Source organism: Grampus griseus (assembly GCF_964374135.1).
Source record: "Grampus griseus genome assembly, chromosome: 6".
Classification (NCBI taxonomy): domain Eukaryota; kingdom Metazoa; phylum Chordata; class Mammalia; order Artiodactyla; family Delphinidae; genus Grampus; species Grampus griseus.
Genome location: NC_139000.1, coordinates 16938493 through 16961571, shown reverse-complemented (window position 1 = coordinate 16961571; position 23079 = coordinate 16938493). Strand labels below are relative to the sequence as shown.

The following is a 23079-nucleotide window of genomic DNA, read 5'->3' as shown; positions in this document are numbered from 1 at the left end:
TACCTGGGGGAAGAACTGTTCCGTGATGCAAAGGCCCTGAGGTAGCTCCCTCAAAACAAAACCTTACAGAAGATGATAAAAAAAAATAACAATGCAACAACATTACCACCGCACTATGTGTGTCTAGTGTGTTAGTTTACAAAATGGAGTCACCTCTACAATTGCCTGTTTCTCCAACATTCTTGTGAAATTGGCTTCTCCATTTTACCAATGTGACAACTACAGCTTGGAGCAGGGTTTCTCAATCTTGGCACTCCTGACGTTTTGAGCTGCACAATTCTTTACCGTGAGGAGCTTTCCTGCGCATGGTAGGGCGTTTACCAGCATCCCTGGCGTCCAGGACTAGATGCCGGTAGCATTCTCCACCCTTTCCCAGTCATGACAAACCAAAATGTCTCCAGACATTGTCAAATGTCCCCATTAAGGGGGGGGGGAGGTGATAAAAATCACCCCTGGTTGAGAACCACTGGGTTAGCAAAATGAAGCGACTGGTCCAAGATATCAAAATTAGTGTGAACAGATAAGGTTAGATTCTGCCCTGCTTTTCAACGTCTCTGTGACCCAATGTATTCTACCACTGTCTTCTTCATACTGCTCCTTCCTATTCCTGAATGCTCCCAGCATGCTGTGCTCCTAGCACAGGGTCTTTACACTTGCTACTCCCACTGCCTGAAAAGCTCTTTCCTCAAATATCCAAAGTGCTTACTTCTTCATCTACTACAGATTAGTTTTCAAATAGTGCCTCATCAGTGAGACCTTTCCTGAGGGTCCTAATTCCATTCCTACTTTTGTTTCTTCCCCACCGTAACTGTCATGATTTGATATTATGTATGTAATATATATTTTATATACTTACATATTATTTATTCTTACAAAATATACATTTATAACATATTTATATTTTGTATTTATATATTCTATATATTTTTTCTTGTTCATCTGTTTATGGTCTTTCCACATGCAATAAAAAGCTCAATAGAAATAGATTTGTATATATTTTATTCACTGCTTTATCCTCACCCTAATTAGTGCCTGACATATAGTAGGTACTTCATTAAAGCTTGTTGAATTAATGAATGAAAATGTGGATGAACAAATGTTTCCCTATTTCAGAAATGTTTACTGAGACTTCCTGACACCAGGGCTGTTGAGCTAAACATATATCAAAAACTTTAAAACATTCAGACCATTTTACCCAGTAATTCTACTCCTGGAAATATACCCTGAGGAAATAAACCAGAATGGTGAAAAACAAATTTAAGTACAAAAATGTTTGTTGCTGATGAAAACAAAATAGCAAGGGGAAAAAAAAAAGCAACTGAAATGTTCATCAATAAATCAACTGTGAGATAGTTTTACAATGGAAAGATAAACATATTGAAATATGATATTTAATAAAAGTATAACATGTAAAATAATATAGGTTTTTGCTTTCAATACGTAAAAGAAGATGAAAAAAGGAAAAAATGGTAAGAAGTTACTGTGGCAATTTACTGAGGTATTCTGAAAAGTGATAATCTATACTTTATTTTTTTAAGTTTTCTAAATTAAGCATATATAACTTTTATAACCAGGAAGTATTAGGAAAAATAAGGATGAATCATAATTGTGGACAAGGATGGCATTTTATTGCATCCCCAAGGTGGACGAGGGTACGGAAGCCAGAGGCAGGCTGAGTCCCTGTGGGGACTTGCAGCTGAGCTGCCTGGACTCCCTGTGTGACAGTCAGGCCCCCACTGGGTGATTTCCAGCCATTTCAAGGGAGGCCAGGATGGGAGGCAGAGAGTCCCTTGACTACTGGGAAATTGCTCCAGCTCTGATCAATCAGGGAACAGTCTCTTCAGCCCCTGACATTTATCAAACCTCCTTCACCCTCATCTGTCAGTGTGCGGTGGGGCTGCCTCCCAGGGCACAGTCTAATCAAATTAGAATGCCCCGAGGGTCCCCGGAGACCAAGAGGAGGGGGGCGGGGTCTGAGGGAGTCCGGAGAGAGGGGAGACAGGGAGGTAGGGAGACGATCACGAGGCAGGAGGGGGAGAGCAAATGTTCAGAGCACACCCGTTTGTTTTGCTATTGTGCAATTAATGCCGGGAAGTGACATTTTAAGGGACTCTGGTGACAGCTTTGGTGACATTCCTGTTTGTGATTCCATAACAAATCTCTATCTCTATCTTATTTTAGAGAGTGTGGAGACAGCTCAGAGGATGGCTGTCTGGGGATGCTGAGCTCCTGTCTTTTGGAGACACTGCTGGCTCCCGCTTTGCCAGCCTAGGCTTTTAGGCACCAGGACCAAGGTCCAGGAGGGGAGGGGCTTAGAAATCAAGTCCAAAAGCTCTGTCGTAGAGCCAGGGTCTGGTCTTCCGTAGCCCTGTTAACTCCACTATGTGGTATGATTAACTGGAGCAAAAATGAACTTTCTACCATTCTACAAGTGATCAGTTGCAGTTCAAAGAGAAAGAAAATAAAAAAGACTCAATTCTGGACACTTTCCAGGCTAACTAGTTTTAAGGAACCTATATTTTCAAACACATCTCAGCCCCCTTTTACAATCTGAGAATTAGAGGGATGACTTAAATTGCATGTAAATCTCCAACCGTGCAACCCCATCCTTGACAAATGGCTACCCCATCCTGTGTGAATACTTCCGAACACTAGGAGTTTATGATCTTCAAAATTAAGAGTGGGAAGGCAATGTGGATGTAACAAGTTAAACAATTTGATATTCAGGATGCTGCAGGGATAAATGAAGACAGTAGTGAACCTGAACTTAAGAGATGCAGGTTTAAGTACTGTGGGATGTGATTTAACTTCTCTGAGCCCGAGTAAGGTCCTTTGTCTCTCAAAAGGATTCGGTAACACACAGGGTTTATCATATAATGTTTATGAAACCATTCTATAAATGTTAAAGGACTATATAAAAGAAAGCAGCTATTACTGTTTTATACCCCTCTAAACTGTGAGCTTCTAGGAGAAAACTATTTTCCATTTTTGCTTTGTATCTTCTGCATTAAACACAGTGCCTTGCACACAGTAGGTGCCCAGTAAAGATCTGTTAAATAAATGAATGACTGAGCAGTGAGGGGGAGGTGTACCCAAAGAGAAGATGCAGGGACTAAACTGTCAGCTTTCTTCAGATGGCTGATGGAGGTGCACAGGAGACAGAAGGACCACCAAACAGCCCCTGGAACAGTTTCCAACGCAGACTTCAAAAGGTGTTTTGAACAACGAGAGGGGAAAGGCAGTTTGGTATAAGGACATCAGGGGAGTTTGGAGGAAGAAAGTCATATCCAAACCTTTCTTCTTTTTATGCTGGATTGCCCATCTTTCAAAAATAATCTTAAGTGGAATCCCAGTGTGTAAACCAGTTGAAAATGATGCTGCCCATTCTGCTTTCCTCTTGTCCCCGGGTAGCCCAGGCAGCACCCTGAAGGCACTGTCAAAATGGGAGTTGCAGTTAGGAAGGAGTTTCCGCAAGCTCTTTGAGAAGCTCCTTCTGGGCTCCAGGACAACTGGGAAGAGGGAGCTGTTGAGCTGCACCTTAATGGATGGGTGCAGTTTTCTCAGCAGCGAGCAGAAGTGGAGAACTTTGGGGGTGGGGGGTGAGGGCAGAAGAGAAAATATACAAGGAAACAAGATAAAGGTGATACAAAGGATCCTTTGGGAGGGCAGGTTGAGCAGTTTCAAGAGAAAGTATGGAGACGATGGGACCAGCGGGCCAGAGGGTTGGGTGAAAAACCCCAGTGGGTTGGCCACAGGGACAGTGGTGTAAGACATAAAGCCATCATGCGGGCCTTGCCTGTCTCAAGCACCATTCCTAGTTCCTCTACCAACCCCTTACCTTGAGTCTAATTATCTTCATCCTTCAGCTCTCCAGGTAAGGAACACCTCCAGGAAGCTATCACAGACCCAGTGACCAGGGATCTGTCCCCCTGTGGATACCCCAGCACAATGCAGCCTCTCTGAGGCTGAAAGGTCTTTGAACTTTAGGTTATGACCTCCTCATAAACTGTGAAATCAATTCAGTGGTTCACACCAGCATCAAAGAGATGACAAAAAATAATAGAAAATATCAGAGCACGCCACAGGTAACAGGGGAAGGATGCTTTTGCCAAACTTCTTTCAGAGACACACAGACACACAGTCACAAGAACACATGTCTCCAAAGAAGACACACATTCACAAGAACATGTCTCCAAGAAGGCCATCTACAGATGGCCAACAGGCACATGAAAAGATGCTCAATGTCACTAACTATTAGAGAAATGCAAATCAAAACTACAATAAGGAATCACCTCAACTGGTTAGAATGGCCATCATCAAAAAGTCTACGAATAATAAATGCTGGAGTGGGTGTGGAGAAAAGGGAACCCTCTTGCACTGTTGGTGGGAATGTAAATTGGTACAGCCGCTTTGGAGAACAGTATGGAGGTTCCTTAAAAAACTAAAGGTAGAGTTACCATATGATCCAGGAATCCCACTCCTGGGCATATATCTGGAAAAGATGAAAACTCTAATTTGAAAAGATACGTGCATCCCAATGTTCATAGAAGTACTATCTACAATAGCAGCAATATTTACAAGACATGGAAGCAACCTGTGTCCATCGACAGATGAATGGATAAAGAAGATGTGGAATACACACATATATACAATGGAATATTACTCAGCCATAAAAAAGAATGAAATAATGCCCACTTGCAGCAACATGGATGGACTTAGAGATTATCATATTAAGTGAAGTGAGAGAAAGACAAATATCAAATAATATCACTTATATGTGGAATCTAAAAAAAAATGATAGAAATGAACCTACTTACAAAACTCAAAGACACAGAAAACAAACTTATGGTTACCAAAGGGGAAGGATGGGGGGGGGGATAAACTAGGAATCTGGGATTAACAGATACACACTACTATATATAAAACAGACAAACAACAAGCACCTACTATATAGCACAGGGAATTACATTCAATAACTTGTAATAACCTATAATGGAAAAGAATGTAAAAAAGAATAGACATATATAGGTATATATAACTGAATCACTTTGCTCTATACTTGAAACATTGTAAATCAACTGTAATTTAAAAAAGAATGTGTGTGTGGCCATAGCAAAATATATCTCTCATTGTGGTTGGTATTCAACACTTGAGAAACACAACTCATCTAAACCCATGTCTTACCTCTCCTGATCAAATAAATGGACAGGATTATGCTGTGCAACCTTCAGAACATGCTTGGGTTTGGGAATTAGACAAAGCTGGGTTCAAATTATGATTCCATTACTTTTAACTGTATAACTTTGGGATGATCTCTAAATTTTGATAAGGATAATTTCTGCCTTGTGAGATGGATGGGAAGATTCAGCAAATCATTGATTTGAAAATACTAAACACAGTTCATACAGTTCACAAAAAGGATAAAGAGTCTATGCAGAGGTTACCAGCTTGTGGAAAGACACTAAGATATCTCCCTATCCATTCATTCACATATCCATTCCTCCATCTATTGACCCAACACATATTGTAACATCTTTTATGTACCAGTCACTCTGACAGTCACAGAACAATGCAAATAGACCTGGGACATGATCTCATGGAACCCTGAGTCTAGGAAGAAGTAAAATATTTAATAGATTAATCAAAATAATAAAAAAGTGCTGTTACAGAAGACGAAAGGGGAGAACTCATAGGAAAAAGAGCTTTGTCGGATGAAGTAGTATTTAAGCTGAGACCAGAATGATGAGGAGGAATCAGCCATGACAGATCGGGGAAGGAAAGAGAGGGATTTTTGCAGACAATGGTAATCATGGCAAATGCAAATAGCCTGTGGTGGAAGAAGCCTAGCAAGTTTGAAGAACAGAAAGGTGGTCACTGTGGCTGGAGCATAGTGGATGAGGATCAAGAGCAGTGAGAACTCTGCAAAACTTTAAGCATGGAACTGTGGTCACAACAGAGTGAAAGCTGTGTAGAGAATGGAAGGGGAGGGTAGGCACGCAAGCAGGAAGGTATGTGAGAATGAGGTGTTTTGGAGACATCAGGAAGACTGATGTGGCTTGAAGAGGGGATGGATGAGTAGAGGTGAAGATGAGGGAGGTGGAAACAGGCTAGAGTCTCTGTGTAAAGAAGTCTGAACACCAAGATGAGGCACTGAATAAGGTGTTGACTATGAAAGAGCTCTGAAATTTTAGAAAAAGCTGCACTAGGGGGACATTTACATGGCATTCACAGGGGACGTCAGAAGGGTGAGTTAATAAACAGCTCCTCAGTTCTCTGTCACCCTAGAGTGCTTTATTGACACCAAACATGAGTTCCCTGCACCCCTGGGGACCACTCAAAACACTCTAAAAAAACTGGGGTCTTCCTGTTGCAAAGTCCCTTCTGCCGATTTGGAAGCTCAGAATTACTCTGTAGCAGCATCCTGCCTTGGAGAACAGATGTTAGTTACCTATTTTTCTTGCCATATTTGTGAGGGACGCAAGCTCATGGGCACTATGCTTCAGCTCTATCCCTGGGACTGCAGGAGCTCAGCGCCTTCCCAAGGATCATGTAATTCAGTGTGGTGTCATGTGTTCACATTCCAGCTCGGCCCCTTAGCATGGTAGCTCTCATGCCAGAGTTTTAACCTGGCTCAGCCACTTTCTCCTGTGTCACTTTGGACATATTATTCAACCCTTCTTAGCTTCAGTCTCCTGCTTTGTAAGGTGGGGCAATATTAGTAGGTAACTCATAGGGTTGATGTGAGGTGTAAATGACATAATTTCTGGAATGTTCCCAGACACTGATTATCACTAAGTGGAAGTTAGCTGTCATCTTTATCACTAGTAGCAGCAGTACTGCTTTCCTAGCCAATTCTTCCATCTGCCTTCCCCTCAGGGTTAATTACAAATGGCTCACTGAGATAATGTATAGGACAGCAGCTGGGCTCCTACAGGGATTCAATAAAGTCCTGCCCTCCCCATCCTCTCAACAAAGGTCCCATTCACCCTGAAACTTTCTGGCCTGCCATCTTGAGCAACAGTAAGGATTAGCCTACTGGTCCATGTCAGAGAGACAGTGACCCCTCCACATCTATCACTGTGGGCCGCTGCTGGTATTTGATGCCATTTCTCTTTCCTTTTTCCACCCTAAGTCCTGAACTGAAGTGGGACAGCAGAGAAAAGCCTTTATGTGGCATCATTTCACCAAAGAATCATTGCTCAGGGTAACCATGAGGACTGACTTCTGACCAAAAAAAAAAAAAAAAAAAAAAAAGAATTTGGACCAAAGTTAATCAGAAAAAAAAAAAAAAAAAAAATCAAAAGAGAAAATTGCACAGTTAAAATGATGGCTACTATATAGATAAAGACCAGAAGGGTCCATGCTAATATATGAATAGTCAATGTGATGGGGTAGTGGGTGGTTTGGGCAGATCTGTGTGTGAGAGGATATACTGGCTCCCAAGAGAGTACAAAACAAATTTTAAAGTGAATAAATATGGCAGTACTTCCCAAATTGTAAATGTGTAATTTGTAATTACAAGTGTGTAATGTGCACCCTTTAAGGCAGAGATTCTGCTTTTAGGCATTTGTTTTACAGAAACAGTCAAACTTTGCAAAAATATATACGTGTGTGTGTGTGTGCGTGTGCGCATGGATGTTTACTGACTCATTGTAAGTGCAGCAAATTGAGATAATGATCCACAAAACGGGGCAGAAAAGCAAATGTTGGAGTGTTTGGTGTGTTCCCATGATGGGATCCTACAGAGCTTTCAAAAAGAAGAAGATAGGTGTGCAGGGCTGACGTGGAAAGATGCTTTTCACACATTGTTTGGTAAACTGTGAAGTTGCTGCAGAATGATGAATGTGGCTGAGATGGCCCTATTAGTGTATATCTGGGTGAAAATGCATATATTTATATCTATACCATACATATATAACACATACATTCCATATATATATATATAGGAAAAATTTTCTAGAAGAATATAAATCAAACTATTATCAAAGATTAGCCTTTGGGTCCCATTAATGGGATGGGATGGAGAGACAGTGGCAGAGCTTTTAGTTCTTGCTTTATACAACTCAGACCTATTCCTTCCTTGCTCCCTCCCTGTCTTCTTTCTTTCTCTTTTTCTCTTTCTCGCTCCCTTCCCCCTCTCTCTCCTTCTGTCCCACCCTCTCTCACATCCTTCCATTACAAATAGTATGCATTTCTTTCACGATAATAAACCAAAATTAAGAAAACCCAATATCCATTCAGCCATCCCCTACCCTATCCCTTGATAAAGTGATAAATTTGTTATTTTAATTTCCTTGAGCTTCCATGCATAATATTCAGGAAAGGGAAACATAAATTTGAGGACGGATAAGGAGAACTGGAATTAAAATGCATCAAGTTTCTGTCACGGACCCAATGCAGTGCTGAGCGGTCACATACTGACATGATTAAATTCCTAGCAACTGGCTAAGGTGATATCAAGGGTGACACTCGCAATACCTGAGAATGTCTAAGGCACAGGCACTAACCGCCAAGACAGGATGCCAGCCATAATCCTGGGGAAGCAGTCTAAAGCCACCCTGTTCTGGACAGTGGGGGCTTCAGGAGGGTCCCTGGGAGGGGGTGGGATGGCTAGGCAGCAGGAGGGCATGGGGAGGGTCACGCAGGGCAGCAAGCTTCTTACTGACTGGCACAGAAGAACTGCAGTGTTGAACAAAGGGTATGTATGTCCACATGAGTGTGTATCAGCTGCAAGTCAGCCCGATCAGTACAGTGCTCTTGGGGTCTGGGAACCCAAGCTGTTGTCTCTTGGTAATGAAACTTTCTCCCTCTGCCTCCAGATGGTCCCTCTATCATTTTCAGGTCCAAGCTGCAAAGCAGGCTGACGGTGCTCAAGTATGATGAAGCAGTTTGAACCTACGGGCAAATTCTAAGTGTGAGAGGGGCAGGTGGGACTAGCCCTTGGCAATGTAATTTCAAAGGCCTTTGGGATTACTTTTATAGGGATCGCCTAGCCTCTGATACCTGCCCACTCTGGACAAAATGCATAGCTGTCCCCAGGTTCCCCCATAAAAGAAAGAGTCTCATGGTTCTCTCCAAGAGCCACCTGAGGCAACAGAAAGCACGTGTGGTCTGAGCTGCTGCTGTTATAACTTGCACAATCTGCCGGCAAAATCATCCCTCTTCTGTCCAGGAAAGGGGGAACAGGAGCTCAGGGGCCACAACGCTGCAAGCACAGTCCCCAGCCACCACCTCCCCACGGTGAGGGTGTCCAGTATCCTGTCTGGACTCAGGAAAAGTGTGTCTTCTACTTTCTTCTCGCCCAGGTTTCCTCCTTTCTTACCCTTATCAGATCTAAGGGCTGCTGGGATACAGAATTAAATGAAGTGCTTGGTTTTATTCCAAATCGTACTTTGTTTTAAAACCAGCTCAGAGGAATGTGAAAAAAAATAACGTGGCCAGGTGAAAACAGGTGAGACAAAGGCATGGATTTGCCGGTGGCTAAGAGGTTCGCCAGGGCCACGCAGCCAGCGCACTCAGGAGCGGGGTGTCAAGCCCATCTGTTCACCCCCACTCCACCAGGCTGCCTTGCAAGGACTGGGTCTTGTTTCTCATGCATTCATACTCATCCTCTTTAGATCTCTCTTGTATGCTTCTCATCTAAAGTTGAGATTTCAGAAAACAAGAGTCTGCTTTTGTTATTGTTTAGATAGAGTTCTGCTTCAAAGAAAACGCAAGGGACAGGGGCATCTTTAAGCCACGACGCAGTGGTAAGCCTGAGAGTGTGCAGACTCTAGAGGACCCCGTGGGGAGAGGAGGCCAGAGCCCCTGCCCCTCTCTCAGGAGTTAGTCCTCTGTATCCTCTGGATCCAGCACCATTCTGTCCCCCTGTGCTGTCTCTGTCATTCAAGAGTCAGGTCTACGCTTTGTGCGTGTGAATAACTGGAATGTCCAGCAGCTAGAATGGCAAGCCTGAGGGTTCTCTTTAAGGAACACAAGACCTGGCAGGCCCCAACCCCAATGAAATGGGCCGTCATCATGATGCCATGTAGGCCATTCTGAGCACGACAGCTATCTATACAGTAAGGGTGCTCTCTGGCCAGGAAGGCTGGAGCTCTTACCTCGACTCTGCCACCCCCTTGCTGTGTGGCACAGAGAGACCCAGGACTATTCGAGCTTCAGCTTCGGTTTCCAAGGAGGTTTACCGCCATGCTCTTTAAGGGCAAAGGTTCTCCTTTCCTCACCTCTATTCCAGAGTCTATCATGGCCTCTGGCACAGTGGGCCAACTCTGAGGACTGATGGTATGAATAACAATGACAGAAATGTGTACTGAATGTTTACTGTACCAGAGCCTCTACCTGTGTTACCTCGTTTACGTTTCCCAATCACCCTGGAGGTAGAATACTAGTATCATGCCCCTTTGACGGGAGAGGAGTAGGTGACTTATCCAAGGTCACAGAGCTAGTAAGCTGGGTGGTAAACTTAATTTCTCTACTGTTCCGCCTCCTGAGGGCAGAGTGTTTATCTCCATACTGTATCACCTTCCAGGTTGTGGGGGGAAGGAGGGAGAGGGAGGGGAGGGCGGAGGGAGTGGGGAGAGAAGGAAGAAAGGAAGGAAAAGAAGTCAGACAGGATTATGGGCAGTGACCTGCTTCCCCATTTTGAAGATGCTTTCCCTTCTCCATACGGAGCTTGGTGGAGGCAGCGGGCGTGGGGATGGGGGCTGGGGGGAAAGAATTTGCCTCTGTTGGCGGCTTCTTGGCTCTGCTCCTTGGTGGTTACTCATCTGTCATCAGTGATTCTTCCTGGGTTTTCACCCCCAACCAGTGACTACTCTTTTCTGGGTTCTGGTCATCACTACTGATGGCCTCTGCCAACACTTTGGTCCCCAGATCTGAGGTCAATGAGATAATTTGAGGTCTGGAACTGAGAATTCTGGAGTCTAACCAATGCCTGGATTTATCCGATCGACCAAATGATTGAGGGGTTGTGTTAATCATCCAGTCAACCAGTATTTTCAGAGCATCTATTAAGTGTTACCCACTGCGCCAGATGCTAGTGAAACAAAAATAAGGAACACTGGCCTTGCTCTCAAAAATCTCCAGGTCTTATGAGTAAATCATGGGGAAGGAATGTACATCATGGTGACTAGAGTTAATAATACCCTATTGTATATCTGGAAGTTGCCAAGAGCATAAAGTTCTCATCACAAGAAAAAAATCCTCATGATGTAAGGCCACGGATGTTAACTAGACATTGTGGGGATCATTTCTCAATATACACAAATACTGAATCATTACACTGTATACCTGAAACTAACACAACGTTATATGTTAATTATATCTCAATAAAAATAAATAAATAAATAAAAATCTCCAAGTCTAGGTAGTGTCGAAAACAGAAAGAGAAATGGATTATTATTGAACAGTGATAAGTAATGAGCTCAAAGTAATCACAACCTGCTCCAGGAACTGAAGGAGACATGAAGCATTCCTCTTAGCTAGGCTGGGGAAGATTCCGGTGTGGAAAACAAATCCCACAACTTTCCTAGAAGTTTTCTGGGAAAACTTCTTCAGCGCTTGCCGTGCGCTGAAGATAATGATCAAATGATCATTATCATTTGATCCCCACAGGTAAGCTATAAGGGGGGCAGACTGGCTGCTAATTCACCCATTTTCCACATAAACACAGTGAGGCTCAGTAAATTAGGCTGCAGAAGTCCAAATCTAAGCAAACGGGAAGATGCTTTGTGTCTTACCCAAGCGACTTTCTACATTAGACAAGAGAGGCACGATGCTCTGGCCTGACAGCATTGCTCCCAAACCACCTCACTCTCTACGGTCATCTTTCTTGCCCAACACTCACTGGACATTCTTGACACGTGAGGCACTGTGCTAGGCAGGTACTACAAGATGTGGAGATATGAAATAAATGCAGACTGTTCTTGTGCCAAGATGAGAAGTCACATGAAGAAAGATAAATAATGCTTGAGAAAGCAAAGACTGAGGAAACTGTCAGTAAACCAACAGTTCAAAGACAGAAGAGATGGTGGCAGAGAAGGGAAATGACGCAGACATTCCAGAGCACTGAGCAGAGCGTGGTGGCTGGCACTTAGAGCGAGACTGGGGAAGCATAGGGAGCTGGATTAGGGAGCGTCTTAGAGGCCCAGGAAAGACCAAGGGCCTGAGGTCTACAAATACAGCTCTCAGGGATTCAACACATACCAGATATTAGGCCCTGCCTTAGGTACTTTACACACATTTTATTTTTATATTTAATCCTTTCAAAAATCCTTCAGTGAGGAAGCTGAGACTTGGAGGATTGAATTCCCATTTTTCCAAGGTCACCCAGCAAACAAAGGAGACGAGATTTGAACCCAGGTCCAGACAACTCCAAAACCTGTACTCTCGCTTGTTTACCACTCTTTTCCCTCCCTGGGTTTCTAAATTTAACAGAAATGCCTCCTTTTTAAGAAGCCCCCAGTGTTCCTATTTGCCCACTGAGTATCACGGAAACATGGATCTGAGAGGAAAGATCTTAGATGCGGAAGAAAAGAATGTTGAGTTCACAGCTCCAGGACTGGGCCAAGCAGTGATGATGGTTCCTCATGGCTCACAAAGAAGAGTAGTTCTAACACTGGGGCCTCAAGGCCAAACCTTTAACCCACCACCAGCATCACAAAGACAATATGGGAAAAAAGCAGAACAGTACTTTTATAGTATTTATCTAAAGGAAAAAATACCCAAATCCCTTCTATAAACCAGCTGGAGCCATAACACTTAATAAAGACAAATACAAACACATCCTGCACGTATGTCCAAATAATCAATTGTCCTCCAACAGAACAAAGGGAATGGGTCTTTGCAACAGCATACATGAAAAAGAGTGAGAGGTTTTAGTCATCAAAAAGCCAGCTATGGGCCAGTATTAACTGCAAAAAAAAAAAAAAAACCCAAATGTGATCTTCAAACTGCATCAACAGAAGCATAACAGCTAGCAAGAGGGAGGTGAAAATTGCTTTTTTCTCAGCACAGGTGCATTCCCACCTTGAGGAAGTGGAGCGTCTGTCAGTTCTGGTGTTACACTCCAGGACACGACAAATTACAATCTTCATCTAGAGGACAGTGATCAAAAGGGTGAAATGTCTCAAAATATGTCACATCAGAGTAGCTGAAGAAACTGGGATTGTTTATTGAGGTTGATTTCTAAAAGTTACAGGGTGCCTTTTATTTTTTTCTTTTCCTTTTGTTACATTTCCCAAGAGCTGCCTTGGAGAAGAAAAATTCAGATTCACTTTCTGACATAGAGGGCCAGGGAAACAGACTGCAACTCAGTTTAAGGAAAAACCTTCCAATAGTAGTGTCTGGAAATGATATGAGAGCTTTCCTGAGTAGTGAGAAGGCCATCAAGGGAGGTAATCAAGAGACACTGGAGAGATGTTGGACTACATAACTTCTGATGCTCCTCAAAACTCCAATTCCAAGCACACTGACACTCTCTTTTTTTCCTCCCATCAACACTGAAGAATCTGAGAAAATAAACTCTGAAAACCCAATGGAAGTTGGCCATAAATCAAAAATGGCTTAGCCCAGAAGACAGTTCCTGTGTCCCCAACCGCCCAGCTCCCGCGCCTCTTCCCAGCTCCCCAAAACGCCCCCTGGAAGGTGGGATGCAACAAGGAAGACTCACCTTTCTTCTCAAAGTCCCCTTTCTCTTCCCCTGGTCGACCCAGGCTGTCCAGGGTGTGGGTCACCTGACTGCCAAACTCATCCTCACGGGAGTCGTGGTTGGCCCGCCGGGGTGGGTCCTCATCCTCCTCGTAGTCATAGTCATCCAGGATGGGGGTCTCCCGGATGGGCACGCCGATGACGGAATTGTGGGCCTGCAGCCGGGAGGAGCGGAAGCTTTCCCGGGCCTGGGGACCCAGCAGCACAGAGGGGATGTAGTGGATCTCGTGAGTGGCTTCCGTGCTGGCGCTCTTCTGGGGGATGCGGCGACGCTTCTGCCAGCGCCGCTGGGCATACAGTGCCACAGTGAACACCAGCAGCAGCAGCAGCAGTGCGATGAGGCCACCCTGGAGCGGGAGGGAAGAAGGACAAGCAAATGGGCCACTGTTCTTTGGGCCGGAGTGCCAGAGAAGGTCTTCCGTACACCACACTCAGCCCAGATCCCTGGGTTTGACTCTCAGAGCCTCAGAGCGACACCGTTTCCAAACCTGGCTTTCTCACCAAAAAGCTGTGTGACCTTGGACAAACTGCTTCACCTCTCTGAACCTTGTTTTTCACTTGTATAAGGGTGAGTAAGAACCCCTGCCCTTCCTTCTTCAGAAGGTCGCCACGAGGAGCAAATGAGATGGATAACGGTCACGCCAGAGTGATGCAGACTGCTAATGGGATGAGTCAGGGCTGTGGCTTCACACACAGAGTGTCTGAGTCCTGAATCTGCCTTCCACCAGCTGAGTGACCCCAGGACATTTGCTCACACCCTGTCAGCCTTGCTTCCTCATGTCTAGAATGAGTCCACTGAGGGCTCAAGAGATAGCAGCCTTTGTTCCATCCTGCTGGGAATATACAATAGTGTTGTCAAGTCAAACAATTTCTGCATAATGTATATTTTTATTATCATAAACACTGATTCCCAGCAGGGGGCCTGGGACAAACCAGGCGCTTCATAAATATTTGTTGAATGAATGAATGAACAAATGCACTGTTCTAGGGCTCCCTTAATCAGAAATGTAAGGCATACTGAAGTTTATTTTTCTTTAACACATCCAGCCAGTAAATATTTGGTTGAGTCTGCACACCACACATTAAATTGAAACGGGCTAAAGTGTTTACGAATGGCTCTTGCATGATTCATGAGACTCATGAACTATCCTGCTCTGTGAACTCCTCAAGGGCAGGGGTATTTCCAAAGCACGTCCGTGCTGCTCCCCACAGAACTGGTCAAGGGCTGGAGGTGGAAGGTTTGTATTCTCCTCGCCTCCCTGCTTTCACTCTGTGCCAGAAGCATCTCCAGTGAACAGGTGTAGCCCCTTCAGTTATCTTGCTTCACTTCATTATACATTGTGCTTTCTGCCTGGGAGAGTCGGGGCCACTTTGTTGAGTCCCTGATGTGTGATCCCTACACTTGGGGAGGATCACGCTTGTGGTTTAGGGGGAAGGAGGCAAATGAATCAAGAGGCTCTAGAACTCGGACGGTGCATAGCAGAGCAGGCTCTGCGCCTCACTGTGTGTGTGTGTGTGTCTGGTTTGGTGTTTTAGCTCTAAAGCCTGTATTCTTTCAACCACACCCATGTGGCTGATTGTTCTTCCTTAATTATAATCGCATTGAAGGCAAAGGACAATTTCTGAAAACTACTTGTATAACATCTAGCAAAGACGACAGATGTTAACTAACCCTGAATAGATTATGTTGGGTGGGGGTGTGACTGCTGGAAAGGATACCTGTTTAGGCCAAGAAGAACATTATTTACTAAAATGATTCCGCTGTCCTGCTGACTACATTAAAAAATAATGATTTTCTTTTGCAAGTCCTTCAACTCACTAAGCTAGAATTCATCACCTCCACGGGGGATGGGTAGTGGGTGGTAAGTGGGCTAAGAGGTGACCAGGGTTGCAGGTATGGCTGACAGCCCCGTCTTGACTCTGGCGGTGAGTTACTGTGGGATCCCCAGGTTTCTCTGGATGTCAAAACTCAAAAATAAATACACTAAAAAAAAAAAAAAAAGTATGCGTATTTATGTGTGTGTGTGTGTGTGTGTGTGTGTGTGTGTGTACGATCTGTCAAGTGTATGTAAAATGTGTGTGTGTGATTGGGCTTGACATATATACATTAATATGTATAAAATGGATAACTAATAAGAACCTGCTGCATAAAAAAATAAATAAAATTCTAAAATTCAAAAAAATAATGTGTGTGTGTGTGCATAGCTTAGTACCTCTGGAGCCATAGACAAACAAGAACAAACCCTTTTTTCCCTCCACAGAACATACAACAGAGATTGCTCCACGTCTAAAGATCATGTGTGACGTGGTATTACTTGTCAGTTTTTTACACCAGAGGTAAGAAAGGAAAGAGACAGAGGGGGGAGTGTGGACAGAAGAGATAATAAGAAAGATAAGTGAAGAGAAAAAGGAGGCAGGAAGAACACTGTCACTCAATATAACAGTAGCAGGCCCTCTCCTTACTACTTTTACTTATTGTTATTTTATTTAATCTTTAAGGCAATCCTCTGTAATAGTTTCTGTTCCATAAATGAAATGAGGGAAAGGTGGTTCAGAGAGGTTAAGTAACTTGCTTAAAGTCACAGAGGTTTTGATCCTAGGTCCAACTGGGAATAAAAGGCCAGGAGGTAGTAAGGTAGGGATTTGAACCCAGTTCTTCACTGCATAGCCAGTGGCTATTTGACAGCGTAGTGATTCTACAGAGCAAAGGAAGGGAAAGGAAAAGTGGGAAAAATGGTGAGAGTGTACAAAGTAAAAGGGAATCCCGAGAAGGAAAAGGAAAACATTGTTTTCAAATCCAGGATTCAGGGGGCACATCTCGAGGCAAACTCTTCAGAGAAGCTTTTAATTTTGGTCCATGGATACCCTTCGGGAAATTGCTATCCCTGACTCAGCCCTCTATCTTCTCCCCTTTGGGTGTTTCATTCGCTGTGAGGGGCAGACCTTGCCTGGTTCCAGAGTCCTTCATCCCCGGCCCCTTCTGCCCACCCTGATTATGGGTGTTTGACCCGGTGGTCAGACCCAGGACCAAAACTGACCTGGGAAAGATGAGGCTTAACCAATCTGCCCACAGGTAACCACCACCACTCCTCTCTCCCCCCACTGTATCCTGACAAGCCTCCCTGGATTCCCATGCAGTCCTGGATCAGCTCATAAAGCACCCTCAGGGAGCTCCTGGAAGGCAGGAAGCCCTGTCCTTTGCTTCCAGAGCCCTCTAGCTATATCTGGCATAGAGGCTAAGAGCTGACCTCAGACTGACACAGTTTTAGTCCAGGTTCTACTGCTTAAGAGGCTGTGTGACCTTGACTAGGTCACTACTTTTCAGAGCCTTGGTTTCTTCATTGGTTAAATAAGGGCAGTATTCAAGGTCTCCTCAATGGATCATTGTGAGCCTAAGTGAGATGCCTGCAGAATATTTAGTGCCGTGTGGGACACATGTAACTGCTCACAGACTGTTAGCTGTTGCTATTGCCAACGGCATTCAGCAAGTGGATATTTAATGTTGAATGAATAAATGAATGAAAGAATGAATGACCTTCTGCCCCTGAATGCTCATTCTGCAAAACCTGTCTTGGGTCCCTAAATCCTTCTCAGTCTGGACCAAACACTTACACACGCTCTGTCATCTACCTTTACACCTGTGCACATAAGGCATCGTTATCCTATGTTACGTGAGGAAAGAGGCCCAGAGGCAGGAGGCTGTTCACCCAGGCAGTGCTGCTGAGATTCAGACTCACTGCATCATGGCTTCACAATTTTGCTCGTGGTGGGAAGGGACAGGCACACCCGAGGTGTAATCAGCCCCTGCCCAGCCTCACCTCTGCCTCCTCAAATCTTCAGGCACAGATTTCCCAGCCTAGGGAGCTTCCAGAAGGAGGCGGCAGAGGAAGACCACCCACCTCCCTCACCCCACTTTGATGGAAGCTGAGCTTGGGAGTCCCTTTAGCTCAATGATCTGCTGATTCATTTGATAGGACCCCAGGCCAGTGGCTCCAGCCCTCCTATTGGGGCCCAGGCTCCCTTCCCTCACTCCCCAGCCTGCTCTGACCTCTGCTCCCACCAGCTCAGCTAAGCCAATGACCACACAGCTTCCATTACAGATCAGGGTTTCACTGTGAAAACTGGGCCAAAAGAGAATTCCAGTCATCAAGGTCTCACAGTGCCACTGACCAATGGAAACAGACCTCCCCAGGCTGGGCTCCTAAAGGGCTCAGGGGGCCTAACCCAAGACATAGTAGCAGCTCGGGTGATGTTTCAAGCACCATTGACCAGCCCTACCTTCAGAGGTAGGCTCAGAGCATGCAGGAAAAGGTTCTGAATTCAAGTTTACTCGCTATGTGATCTCAAATTTCCCAGATGCCCTAGAGACCCTCAGTTCACTCATCTGTAAAATCAACTTGGTAATACTTGGAATAGTATAGCACATAGGGGCAAAGGCTGGGGGTCAGAAAGACGTCTTTAAAATCTCATGCTGTCACATAAAAATGGGGCAATCACGGACAAAGGGCTGAACCTCTCTGAATCAATTTTTTCATTCACAAAACCGTGTAAAAAGCGTCCTTATAGAGGGAGGTTAGATGTGAGTTCCTGGACACGGAGTGCTGTGCTCAGTGCCTGGCACATGGTAAACCCGTGATGCGCGTGATTCTCATTCATGGTATCCGCAAGGTCGTTGTGCAAATGAAATCTAAACATCGTTGTGATGGTCCTCGCAAACTGAAGGGTGCTGTGCACGAGCAAAGGAGCTCAAGAGGACCACATAGCCACCTCTGTCCTAGTGGAACATTTCACCCAAAGAAAGCAGATGAGTAACTCGAAATCAAGAAGAAACTATGATCTGCGTCTACCTGGATCGGTCCAGGCTGCTGTGCCGCTCCACTCCTGCAGAGCTGAGCCCCCTCTTCTCTGCAGTCTTCCTTCACCAGGGCAAGCAAACAGAAAAGCAGGAACTGTCTCTGGAAAGGTGAGCAGGGCAGAGTGTCCAGCCACTGAGGCTACCCGCCAGGGGCAAACACAGACCCCAGCAGTGGAGAAAATGCTGCAGGGCAAGCAGGGAGCCCAGGAGGGAAAAGAGGATGTAAGGAGAAGGCTGTGAATATTTAGAAAGCAAGTTAAGAAGAGGCCAAGGCTCAAGGGGTGGCAAGCTGAGGTCCTGCTGGCCTCAGGGACAACCCGAAGCCCAATCTGGTGTGGACTGTGTTTTCTCTAGGCAGCCCGAGACAAACAAGGTTGGAGATGTGGCCAGGAGTTGCAGAAATAAAAATCTCAGTCTGTTGGTTAGGGGTGGGTTTCTGTGAGACTGCAAGCCTCGGGTGACTAGTTTTACCTTCTTACGGGTCTGAGGATTTCACTGAGCTGTCAGGCAGGAAGTGGGAAAGAGACAGGAGATGGAATATGTGTTCCCATCCGTCCTGGAACCTTCCCTACTAGAAGCCTCTCTAATAACAGAAGCTCACTCCTTCTATTACTGGTCTCAGATCCCTCAGTGGAGCCAGGCAAGGGTGAGCGTGGGCGATGTCAAGGGCAGAGTGATGTGATGGGGTAAGCAGGTATCCTGGGGGCACACAGGCCAGCATGGGAGCCCCTGTCCCTGCTTGCTGTTGGCCATGACAAGTTGGCTGCGACATTCTACCTCCTTGTGCTACAACAGACTCACCTATAAAATGTGCTGATTGGTCCCAATGTGAAGGGTTAAGCTAAGGATTAAACAAGACAATGAAAGATCTAGATAAAAGTCTGGCTCCACAAATGTCACCACCACCAGCCTCAGTCCTTCAGCCTCTCTATTCCTCCATCCCAAATCAAATCCTTTCATACCTTTCCCCCACCCTCAGAATTATGTCCAGATCCCTAGCCTGGCACCTAAGCCCCTTCATGCCTAGGTCTCTGCTTCCTTCTCATGCCTACCTTCCTTGCAAGTCCTACCTCATACCCTGTCCTGGAGTCGCACTGTGTGATTAGCATCTTCCCAAAGTGTGATGCTCTGAGCACTTCCCCAGTGGCTTCTTCCTCAGCCCAGAGCACTCGCTCATTCCCTCCCCGTAGTGGTTCAGATAATACCCACCCCCAAAATCATGTCCAACCAGAACCTCAGAAGGTGATCTTATTTGGAAATAGGGTCTCTGCAGTTGTAATTGATTAAGATGAGGTCATACTGGATTGGGTGGGCCCCAAATCCAAGGACTGGTGTCCTTAAAAGAAGAATAGAGGGGACTTCCCTGGCAGTCCAGTGGTTAAGACTCTGCGCTTCCAACGCAAGGGGAGCGGGTTCTATCCTTGGTCGGGGAACTAAGATTCCACATGTCCCACAGCGCGGCCAAGAAAATATACTAAAAACAAAACAAACAAAAACTTAAAAAAAAGGAACAGAGGACACACACACGCGCGCGCGCACACACACACACACACACACACACACACACACACACACACACACACACAAATCATGTGAAGACAGAGACTAGATTGATGCATGTACAAGCTAAGGAAAACCAAGGATTGCCGGCAACCGTCAAAAGCTCCTGGGAGGCATGCGACAGATTCTCCCTCAGAGCCTCCAAACGAGCAAACCCTGCTGACATCTTGGTCTGGGGCTTCTGGCCTCCTGAACTGTGAGAGAATAAACTCCTGTTGTTTTAAGTCCCCCAGTTTGTGATAATTTGCTATGACAGCCTTAGGAACCTAATATCCTCCTCTTCATCTGCTCATCTCAAGTCACCCAGCCATCTCAGGGGGCACCTTTGCCTCTGCATGTTGGGAGGAGGCTGTGCTCTCTTCCCTCATGAACCCCATGTTGTCAGTTATCCGGCTACACTGCTACCACCTGATCATCTGGTTGACCATTTTCCCACTCTAGTTTCTGAGCTTTCATTTATCCAGCCTAAAACATGGTGCTTGGCCCAGGAAGGCGCGTAGTAAACATCCAGAAACCTAAAACCTTGCCCGGACTTTGCCGGAGGAATGTAAATCTGAGCCCAGCACCCCGAGGGCACCTGATCAGACCCTGCAGGGCCCCTCTTCGCTGCTCTGCCTTTATCGCAATGCTCGTGCCTCCAGCTGGCTCGCTTACACACACAATATCGAACGCTGAAAAACACACAGAGCTGGAAAACAGAAAGCACCTCCCAAACCACCACACCGAGAGAGCCTTCTGAAAAGTCAGGGTTAGAACTCCATTCAGCCTGGCTCCATTTTAATCTGTTTTTCCGGTTAAAATATCCAGGCACAGGAGAAGGAGCCAGAGAAAGGAAAGAAAGGGGTAATGCGAGAAACGCTTTTATGTGACAACGTGTCATTCGGAAACTGATTATTTCTGTCTTTGGCCTTTTTAATATTCCCTCACGACGGCCAAGCCACAAAAGGATTTGGGATTCTAAGAATGGATTTATAATACTCTGTTAGGCAGTGATAAGAACATGGGCCTTTAATCCTCAGAGCTGTGAACATGCATATTCTCCCAAGTAATGTCCTTCCCTTCTCGTCACTTGTGTCTGGTCCCGACAGCCAGCCCCAGGACAGCTGAGCCCTGATGATCCACTGGGTGTTCTCCTGGCCGTTTGCTGAGTGACAGCTAGCAGGGAAAGGCGCTGGGTCTCCAAGTTCTCTGGGACATCTTCTTTCAGGCCTCAGACTATGTGTAAGCTGGAGGGATTATTAGAAAATAGTCCAAACCCTTGGTGCTACAGGTAAGGAAACAGGCACAGAGAGTGGAAGTGACTTGACCAAGATCACAGAACATCCTGAAATGGTTTTGGAGGCAGACTATGTAGCCCACACTCCCCAAAGTTGCTGAGAAATCATGAATCCTGACACTTTGACCTACAAAATAGTTTCTTTCCCCAACCTTTCTTTCTCTCCATCCTATGTCCCAGTCACAATTACCTTTCACCATGATAATTTGAATACACTCTGAACCATCTCCCAGGCTTTATTCCGTCTCCTTCACTGTTCTCAACCCATCTGCTATCATAAATAATGCACAGCAGGAAACAAAGCCCCTCCCCACTGAGTAAGCTGGAAAGTTCTGCAGTTTGACAGTTCATGTTCATCAATTGCTTAACTTACATCTCAAAATGTATGCCTCTGAGATAATCTTCTCAAAATGTATGCTTCCCCCATCCATGCCACCAACCCTACTGTGCGCCTGCGATAGGGCACCACGCTAAGTATTCAACCACATGGGAACTCACTGTTCCTATTTAATGTCCTGAGATTTCCTCTGCCTGGAATGCTGCCCTCCTTGTTATTCCTCACCCCCACATCTGTAAGCTGAAGTATCAGGCAGACTTCATGGCTACCTTCACTGCCATCTCCTTGGTGAACTCCTCTGGGATCTCACCGTCTGCAGCCTCAGCCAGAAGGATATCACTTTATCCTCTGAATTCCCAGAATAGTTCATCTCAACCCTTACTTCAGGAGCTTTAGCACTTTCTACCTTGTATTAGAGCTAGTGATGCTCAAGCTCCCCAATTGGTGAGATGATTATACCCATTGCTCAGATGGAAAAGCGGAGGCTCGGAAGATAAACTTGCTTGAGAATACACAACCCAGTGGCAGATATAGGGGATAAGACCTCCCACCTGGGGCTATTTCCAGTAAAACTGCAGGCCCACTCTCTCACAGACTGGGAATGGCCACTGGAGCTGCAGGAGAATAAGATGATAACACAGGTCAGAAACATAGTGCAAATGGCATGACCATTCTTTAGGCATTAAGGATCTGAGACTTTTTTTTTTTTAAGCAATAGAGTGGTGAGATCACATTGGATGTATGTGGTGAGGAGACTGGAAACTGGGAGACCAGTGAGGTAGCTGTTCACAATCGTCTAGGACAGCACTTCTCGACTTGGGGGCAATTTTGCCCCGCAGGAGACATTTGGTCATGGAGACATTTTTGGTTGTCACAACTAGGGAAGAGGTGTTACTGGCATTTAATGGGTAGAGGCCAGGAAATCTGTAAGCATCTTACATGTACAGGATAGCCAGGAACAACAAATAATGATTTCTTTCAATAGTACAGAGGTTGAGGAAGCCCTGGTCTAAGAGAGAGAAGATGAGACCTGAGATTAGGGCAGTTGAAGTGAGTAGTTAGCTAATGGGGTAGAAATAAGACACACCACGGGGTGGAAAGAACTGGTGTTTGATTGGCAGGAAGGGGAGAGAAAGAAAGTACCAGCGTGACAGTGAGGTGTGGATTCTGTCGCTGGATTAGAGGTGACTCTACCTATGTGTTAATTCTTTTCCTAGGTAAGCTCCCAGAAGGTCACGGAAGATCCCAGCACAGAATCAAATGAAGAGATAAGTTTGAACTTATACTTACATACTTTGTTCATAAGTATGAACAATGAGGAGCGGATAAATGCACAACAAAGAT

General features: G+C 45.3%; 1 protein-coding gene across 3 annotated transcripts in view; it reads right to left on the bottom strand.

Moving 5' to 3' along the window:
• ASTN2 (astrotactin 2) overlaps positions 1 to 23079 on the bottom strand; it is a gene marked incomplete at both ends in the record, with an annotated part of 911329 nt that overhangs the window by 672281 nt on the left and 215969 nt on the right. For all 3 annotated transcript variants that reach the window (XM_082657265.1, XM_082657266.1, XM_082657267.1), the window contains one exon: positions 13670 to 14054. In XM_082657265.1, the coding sequence (XP_082513391.1) occupies positions 13670 to 14054 (385 nt within the window). The remainder of the gene's footprint in view (positions 1 to 13669; positions 14055 to 23079) is intronic.